The following is an 8,579-nucleotide window of genomic DNA, read 5'->3' as shown; positions in this document are numbered from 1 at the left end:
TCCTCCGCCGCCCTTCGCGCGCGTGAAGGCGCCCTGGCCGTCAGCCAATGGAGGCGGAGCAGGAAGTGACGTAGGTTCAAGCGCTAGGAAGCCCCGGGAGTGGCGCGCCAAATTTCAAAGGACTTCCTCCCGGGAGGACCTCTCCTCTGGCGAACAACGGCGATAAAGTCGTCCAGAGAATAGAAAAGGTGACGTCTGGGAGTAAAATCCGCAGTTTGAGCGGTCGACGGTGTCTGATCGGCGGGAACTTGATGAGTTCTTCTTCAGAAGCCGAGCTGTGTTACTGTAGTAAGTGTGGGCTTTGACTTTGATTCCGTCCTACGGGGAACTAACGACAGCTAGCTTAACGCAGCTCCGCTCTGGATGACAAGCCGCAGCAGCGGAACCACGCTGAGCGGCCGAACCCGGCGCTGTTGAACCCGCTGCAGAGCAGAACGGAGCTCCCCGTTGATTTCACCGTGCTTTGTGTTGCTTGTTGTTTCCTGCTTCGTGTTCTGGTCCCGTGATCTGCAGCTGCTGCACATCGAGCGGCGCAGACTGCAGCTGCGGCTCAGTGCGGTCTGACCTGCAGTATAACAAGGAAGCAGCTCCGTGTAATCCGATTACAGTTACATTCAAAGGTTCATAGGGGATGATGAGTGTGATTTAACCGCATTTTATTATAATTAGTCTTATTTACAACTGATTGCAAACATAAACTCATAATAATTAACAGAATGAGGGCAGAGATGATCTTGTATGTTTATATTTAGTCTTGACTGTTGTACTATGCGTGTTAACTTCACTTGTTGTTTACCTTAGCTACTGAACATGTTCAGCCTCAGTAGCTCCAGTTTGTTTGTTTTCTAAAGTGTCACGTGATTTATTTATTTTTTATTCTTTCACTAAGTAGAGCACCAGTACTGACTGCTTTGTGTATTTTCTTTTTTAGCTCCCTCCCTGTGTGATTTCTACTCACAGCTGATGTCAGCAGCTGGAGATTTGAATCATTCGCACACATACAGTCTCCGCTGACATCTGTTCCCATCGGAAACGATTAGACCTCACACCTCAAGCCCAAAGTTGCGCCTGTCAAGCTTTCTACTCCCGTCTTACTTTTCATAGTTTTGGTGTTTACTGCATCTTTTAAACAGCGCAGTCACACACATGCCGTCTCCCAGCCTCCACTTCATGGAGGATTTGATTTGTTTGAGTTGGGGCTCAGATCTGGCTGCAGGAGCTCAAACTTCATCAGCTCATACACTCGTCCATATGCTCATTATTTATTCATGTATTCACAGCAGGACACAACAAGTCATCAGCTTTCCATACTAATGCAAACACCTGTTGCTCAAAGCCGCTGCTCCTGCCTCCAACCATCACACGCCGTGCTTTCACATGTGTGATTAGAATATTTAATCTTGCAGTGCAGCTTTATGTTAATGTGCAGGACCTTTAGTTCAGGTGCCTTTAATTTAAACTAGTGTAGAGTTCTACTGCAGAATGGCCTGCAGCTTTTTATAAGTCCGGGCCTGTCACATTGTGCGGCTCACGTGGTGGCAGACAATCAGAGCCTGGAGCCATGCTGTCCGGGGTGCAGCCCTGCTTCCAGCTGCTGCGGATCGGCTCGTCGCCCGGGGACTCGGCGCGGGACCTGTACACCTTCAGGCCCACGCTGAACCGCTGCGTGTTCCGTCTGGGCCGAGCAGCCGAGCTCTGCGACGTCACGCTGGACTCGGCCTCGGTGTCGCGGATCCACGCCGAGCTCCACGCGGAGAGAGAGACTCCAGGAGAGGATGCGGCGGCGCAGGAGGAGGGATGGAGGGTCCACATCGAGGACAAGAGCAGCCACGGTGAGAGAGAAGCTGAGTCACACACCAGCACAGTCAAGATGAGACTCGGTCACACCCAGACAGTCATTGTGGTAGAGAGAGAGGAGCAAATGCCAGTTTCCAAGAAACCTGAACACTAACGCCGAGGAGGGCGTTTGTAGAGAGCTTTCACACTCATTCTGTAGAAAAAAGAACCTGTTGAACTCCAACACAGACACTGAGGCCCGGTCTGTTACTGCCAGAACCACCAACACCTGCAATCTGACGACTCACCGGAACCACTGTTCAATCACCTGTTCATGTTACAAACATTGACCCTCGTTGCACTTTGGTTCCAGCGCTGAGAAAGTAATTAAAACTGGCCTTAACTTTTCCTTATCTTTGAGCCGCAGTGAATTAGAGCAGCAGCTGCTGAAGTGTTTGCTGTAAACTGATTATGTCGAGCCCTGTGTGACACGTCTACCTTTGTCCTCCCATTGATTCCTGTTTACCTTTTTACTATCAGCATGTTTGCGATCAGAGCGACAGACTGTCAGAAAATATATGAATATAATTAATGTGAATCTCCAGGTGTCAATCAAACGCTGCAGGTGGTTTTCAACCACATAATGTGCTCATTAATGAAATATTTCCTGCAGACGTCGGGAGAACGGGTCTTAGATGAAACAACGTCCGAGCTGCTGTTATAAGATAATACAGTTGTTATCTTGGTTGCGTTGCTGGTCTGAGGTCAGATTCCTTCAAGCTCAAGTGCTTTATAATTGTCTAAAACGCGCTTGGAGTTCAGCGCTATAGAACCGGATCAGACTCAGGATGGGTCCGACGGGCCTCAGTCAGCAGGTGCAGCTGGTCCTCACTGCCTCGGTACCAGGTGAGAGCAGCCTCTTGTGGCTGAAAGGCTCAGAATCCAAACTCTGCTCTCATGGACTAATTTTTCGAGTCATTTCACAGTCGGCTTCACCCATTTTTCATGTTTGCTATTAAAAGTCCATTTTGGTATTCGCCGTGCATCCCTCACTCGCCGCTCCGCTGTCATGGACGTTTGATTACCTCGTAGCCTTCCAGCTCCTCAATTCCGGCTCCATTTCACAGACTGTTTTACATTTCCCCTCCGTCCGGGAAGCTGTAAACACACCGATAGGCGACAAATGACTTTATTTTCGAGCTCGTCTCGCTTGACTCATTTTTGCTTGTCCGACGTTTGTGTATTTAAGTTCCGTGATCACCTGCCTCCAGGTGACGCCGCGTCGCCTGTAAAGCTGCTGCTTGTTTATTTGGGCCGATCATGTGGCTCGCGAGCGTTTCCTAGCGCCTGCATCTCAGAATGTGGGAGACTGAATAAAACGGGGCCAGAAGTTTGTGCTGCAGATTCTAATTCCGCTCCTCTCGTCCTGCGTTGCAGGGACCTGGGTCAACGAGATTCGCCTCCAGCTCGGCGTCCAGTGGGAGCTCTCCGACGGCGACGCGCTGACCTTCGGTGGCCAGTCGGCCCCGGGGAGCCCAGAGTTCTACTTCCTCTTCCAGAAGGTCAAAGTTCGGCCGCTGGACTTTGACGCCATCACTATTCCAAAGGTAAGACTTATATTTTATTTAAGGACTGATTCAGCAACGAATTCCAGCTCAGCCTCAGTTCACCAACACAGAATCACGTCTTCAATATGGATCTAAACATTACAACCGTCTGAGAGCTGCACTGACCTCAGTAATAAACCTGGACTTAAAGTCTGAGCGGTTCAGCCTTGATGGAGGGGCTGAGTGTACGGGTGTGACTGGCAGCTGGTTCTGAGAGACTGGTTTCTGCTGGAGTCCAGTACGACCACAGCCTCAGAGGATCGTTTGCCTCCTGCAGCGTAACCGTCCTGTAGCAGCTGCCTCTAAACACGCATGCAGGACGGAGCCACACACAGACAGGAAGTCAGAGCTCTGAGCCGGATTCAAAGCGTTGTTCTCCTTTGCTCTGCACCATGAGCTTCGGTGAAAGGCTCCACTAGGTGGCGTGTTGCTCTTCAAAATATCACAATGGCTGAAAGACAAAAGTGATGTGATGGGTTCAGGATGGAGACTGTTGACAGTCAGCTGGTCATGTGATCGTCGTGCTTTGCATTTTAATTGGCTTCAAGGAGCTGAACAGGAAAACATTAAGGGTATCTGTTATCCTGTTCTCTAGGCAGGAACCTTTTCCTCAGACCTGCAGAACCGGATCAGAACCAACTTAGATCGTAAGGTTCCAGCCAACCTGGACCTGTCCAAGCTGTCCATCAACCGGGCCACCGTCATCCTCAACTCCATCGGCAGCCTGAGCAAGATGCAGGGCAGCGCCTGGACCTTTAAGAGGAGCCACAGCCTCGAGGGCACGGCGTCGGACCCCGGTTCCTCCTCCTCGCCTCCCCTCGCCCTGGGCTTCTCCTCCCTGCTCCCCCCCTCCACTCCCCCGTCATTCACCTCCACAGCCTCGGTGCCGGCGAAGTCTGTACCCGCGAATTCCAGGAGTCGGAGGAAGTCGGCTCACACCGTGCTGCTGGAGGACGACAGCTCCGACGAACCGCGGAGCCGAGGAGGTAGCGCTCGAAGTTTCTAACTAATGCCACTTTCTGCAAACTATGGAGATTTTAGAGAGATTTTCTTTTTAGAACGTGTTTTTTGAACTCAGGTCAGTGAGTGAGCGTTTGTAAAAGCACAGCATTAAATTATCACAGCTTTAACTGAAACAGGAGGAAAGTGATAATAAAGTGAAGAGAATCGGAGTCAGAGGTCGTCTCTTTTCAACAAAGCAGACAGATGTTGGCTTTTAAAAATGAGCTGAAAATGATTTAACTGACAAGCGGGGTTCGGCTGTGACCTTATTACCGGCCTCTCCTTGTGCTCAGCTCTGACAGGAGCCGCGGAGGACGGGCAGCGAGCGAGGCCCAAGAAGAGGAGGCGGCTCTACAAGTCCGAGTCCGAGGGTCCCGGCTGCCCCCCCCCTCCTCTGCCGCTGCAGCCCAGGAGCCACGGCGGCGCCCTGCGCCCCCTGGAGGCCAGGCCCTTCCCCTCCGGCATCAGGACCATCGGCAGCTGCCACGGCGCCGTGACCAACAGCCGCCTCAACCAGCACCTCCTCCACGCCTCCTTCACCAGCTCCGGCCTCCAGCGCGACGCGGAGCCCAGGAGCCAGGTCAAGACGGTGGTCCACGCCAACATGGCCGCCGTGCGCCAGCAGAAGACGGCCCACGCTCCCAGAGGCCGGCGGCGGGCGCACAGCTCCCCCGTGTTCTCCCCCCTGATAGTGGGAGGAGAGAACTACAGCCTGGCCTCCCCCTCGGTCAGGATCCGCACGGGGGAGAGGGGGCGCATGCAGTTCACCAGGTTCCACCAGCAGACAAGGTGAAGTAGAGGTCAGCGGCGTCGGAGTGAAGCGGCTTCTGATTGACTCTAACACAGTTTCTGCTTCTCCTGCAGCAAGCGGCGCGGCCGCCCCAGGAAGCATCCTCTCCCCCCTCGGCCGTCGCTGCCCTCCCCGTCCTCCTCGTCCTCCTCCTCCACCTCCTCGGCGTCCTCCTCATCCGGATCCTCCTCCTCCTCCTCTGAGGACGACGACGACGAGGAGGAGGACGAGGAGCCGGCGGTGAGCCAGGTGGAGCCCTGCGCCGCCCCGCGCTGCAAGCTGCCCCAGCAGGACACGGTGCAGTGGATCCAGTGCGACGTGTGCGACGCCTGGTACCACATAGACTGTCTGCACGTGGACCGCAAGAAGCTCCTGATGGATCCCAACGCCGACTTCTACTGCGGCTGCCGCTGACGGCGCCGTTTCATCGCCGTTCCTCCGCCTACATATGGGAACCAACACATCCACATCCAGTACTTACCTGGAAACCGCTAAAGAATCACCTGCAGTTTATTTGAGCAGCCTCTCGCCTCCTTCACAAACCTCCTCGGCGGTGGACAAGGAGGCAGCGCCGTAATGAAATGTCTGGGATCGGACTCCATTATTGTTCTGGCCACCTGGAGATGTGCGACGTGGACGCGGAACACAATGAAACGTTTGAGCACACTCGCACGGCGCTGTCGCTGACCAGGGGGCAGCGGCGTTTAGGAAGATTAATGAAACGCCTGCCGCCGCCGCTCCGGTCCGTTCGAGGTGATTAAAGTCGCTGCGCGGCCCGAGAGCGGCTCCTTCGCTGTTTCACCAAACAGCTCCGATCTTTCAGGGAACAACAGGACCTCCAGTTAATATTTAATTCACAGCCTCGCACCCCTCCCACACAAAGAACGCTCCGGGCTGATGTTTTCACCTCAGCCGCAATAAACCCTGATGAGATTTGCTCGACGCTGCTTTGTGGGGCCGCGGCTGCGCCGCCGCCGCCGTGGGAGCGGGCGTTCGCTGCTTTCAGACAATTAAAGCAGAGAATGTGGCGTCGAGCCCCTGCCGCTGCTCCGGCACCGTAATCAGACGTTTGAAGCAAGGTGCATTCTGGGAACGTGTACGTTGAGCTCGCTGCCGGACGTGAGCATGGACACCGTTCAACACCACCTCTGGAGGAACCGGACCAACTGGGCCATGGGCCCGGTTCTGTCCTCAGCGCCGTCTCGTCGCACGGAGCTGCTTCCTCACTGTCAGTTGATGGAAAGGTTCAAGTGGAGCATTTATTTCTTAGCGTTTTTTCAGTCTAAATGAACTCGGCTTCTTTTGTTCCATCACTTTGGATCCTGCTCCGCTTTTAATAACGCCTGTAATAATTCAGACGAGGAGCTGTTAAAATGACTGGTTTGAGCAGCTACTCGTTTTATCCTGGATCATATCGCGGAGGCAGAGCTGCAGGTGAAAGGAAGTAGAAAAGGACAAAACCAGCCTTAAATAGCAATAAAAGCGACGAAGTAGATGTTTAGCGTCGTGGTCGTGTGGAGGTGAATTGCTGGTGCTCGGCCTCCGTTTCTGAGCTGACGCTCAGAGCCTGATTGCGGCCGCGTGCGGCTCCTTCAGCGGCGCCGGCAGGAAGCGCCGCGGTGCGAGCTGGTGATTGGCTCAGCAGCCGCTCGGCGCCGGGAGAAAATGAGGTTAAATGTAGACATTAAGAAGGTTGACGTGTTTGCAGAAATTCACCCGTTTTGTGGCTTTGTCTTGTTATGAACGTTGTCTGGTCACAGACGATGTGAACTGTAGGATGAGTCTCAGTATCAGATACTGATTGAAGCGAGCGCTTGTTGTGACTTCCACTCTTTGGCTTCATGTGTCAAAGGCTGCGTTTTGTTTGCAGCCGCCTCCTGTAAAGATGTGAGCGCCTGTTGTTGTGGAGTCGAGGGTGTTTTTCAGAGTCGCGCTGCTGCTGGTGCTCCTCACTGTGCAGCCTGCGTTTGTCTTAAAAGAGGATGTTGCTCCGACTGCTGAAATGTGGAGCAGCTTCGAGTGAGAAACGCTTTAATTGACGTGGAAACGATCAGAATCCGTGTGTCACGCTGGAAATCAACCACTTTTCAGAGCGAGTGAACTGATTGTTTAGAGAAGCTCAACTTCAGTTTGTCAGTAAGTTGTGTGTGTGTGTGTGTGTGTGTGTGTGTGTGTGTGTGTGTGTGTGTGTGTGTGTGTGTGTGTGTGTGTGTGTGTGTGTGTGTGTGTGTGTGTGTGTGTGTGTGTGTGTGTGTGTGTGTGTGTGTGTGTGTGTGTGTGTGTGTGTGTGTGTGTGTGTGTGTGTGTTGTATCTCTGCTTTGGTCACTGAGTGCTTGTTTGTGTCGTGGACTAAACACACAACAGACACTGCCATTTTTACATTGAGCTATTTGTCTGGTTGTTGGATGAAATCTCACCTGCTCAGATTGTATCAGAGATGGTGGTAAAATCAGAACTTCATTCCTCGGCTTTGAATCGAAGGCTCACAGGACTTTCTACCGCGCTGCCTTCACTTTAATTGTCACATGGAAATGCAGAAACGTCACAGCTTGACTTTGTTGTTTATGTGGGTTTGTACAGAATTAATCCAGTTGTCGTAATGCCCTCTGATGCCATCAGCGTCCAAGTATCAGAGAAACAAATAAAATTTATTTAGAGAACTTATCTTCCTGCTGTTTTTATTCTCGCCGGCAGAGACGAGGCAGAAATGGTCGATCGTATCTAAAATGCATTTTTATGCTTTCAGCTCAAAAACATTGATATTAAAAATTTACATTTTGTTTTCCCTCTGTCTCTTGTGTTGCGTGACAAAACCAGAAGCGCGTGATCGCAGGCAGAGATACAACATATCTGCTTATTATTTTAATTGTTTTCTTTGAAGGAACGCGGGTCCTGATGCAAATGGAACCTCTCTGCAGCTGAAGCGCCGTATCTCACATCTTCCTTTTGTTCCTCGTCTTATCGGGACCCTCCATGCGTGACATTACATCCGCGCACGCTGCGCGCGTCGGAGCGCGTGGGCGCAGACAAACATTTGAATATCAATTTGCAGCGCGTTCAGAAAGTTCACGGCGTCGCCCTCAAATGCCAACGAGGAGCAGAATCACGCAGAAGTGAAGGAGCAATAAATCAACAATGCAATAAATAACATCCACTATTACAAACTAAACCCAACGAACCTACAGACAGAAGAGGAGACTTTAACCAGGTCCATTATGATTAGCAGCTAGCTGAGCCCGTTAAAACCCACCTGTTCATCCACTGAGCACCAGAGAGCGTTCTGACCCGTGACCCGTTCTTCCTCTGCAGTGTTTCCTACAGATCCTGCTTCTTGTGCTTCTGCTGCCTGGTGTTCGTTGACCTGAGCTGCAGCGAGGCCGTTTATCTGCTGTTTGTTCAGGCT

General features: G+C 52.3%; 1 protein-coding gene across 2 annotated transcripts; it reads left to right on the top strand.

Annotated features, from left to right (window-relative positions):
* The first annotated feature begins 59 nt into the window (after positions 1-59).
* Positions 60-7,840, top strand: tcf19l (transcription factor 19 (SC1), like). Of its 2 annotated transcripts, none has more exons than XM_029167788.3 (6): positions 60-188; positions 932-1,832; positions 3,214-3,383; positions 3,979-4,369; positions 4,679-5,174; positions 5,250-7,840. In XM_029167788.3, the coding sequence occupies exons 2-6, from the start codon at positions 1,562-1,564 to the stop codon at positions 5,587-5,589; spliced, it is 1,668 nt and encodes a 555-aa protein (XP_029023621.1). In that variant the 5' UTR covers positions 60-188; positions 932-1,561; the 3' UTR covers positions 5,590-7,840. The 2 variants fall into 2 exon arrangements, with proteins under 2 accessions (XP_029023621.1, XP_029023620.1); XM_029167787.3 differs by having other exon boundaries at positions 127-288.
* The last annotated feature ends 739 nt before the right edge of the window (positions 7,841-8,579 follow it).

The sequence above is a fragment of the Betta splendens genome, chromosome 11, assembly GCF_900634795.4.
Source record: "Betta splendens chromosome 11, fBetSpl5.4, whole genome shotgun sequence".
Classification (NCBI taxonomy): Eukaryota; Metazoa; Chordata; class Actinopteri; order Anabantiformes; family Osphronemidae; genus Betta; species Betta splendens.
Note: the sequence above shows the minus strand (reverse complement) of the source record. Positions and strands in the feature narration are given on the sequence as shown.

What these genes read in the sequence shown, in the direction of transcription:
- tcf19l (XM_029167788.3), top strand. Translation starts at nt 1,562, where the DNA reads ATGCTGTCCGGGGTGCAGCCCTGCTTCCAGCTGCTGCGGATCGGCTCG. An exon ending in ACGCCATCACTATTCCAAAG is followed by an intron (nt 3,384 to 3,978) that starts GTAAGACTTATA and finishes CCTGTTCTCTAG; the next exon opens with GCAGGAACCTTTTCCTCAGA. An exon ending in AGGTTCCACCAGCAGACAAG is followed by an intron (nt 5,175 to 5,249) that starts GTGAAGTAGAGG and finishes CTTCTCCTGCAG; the next exon opens with CAAGCGGCGCGGCCGCCCCA.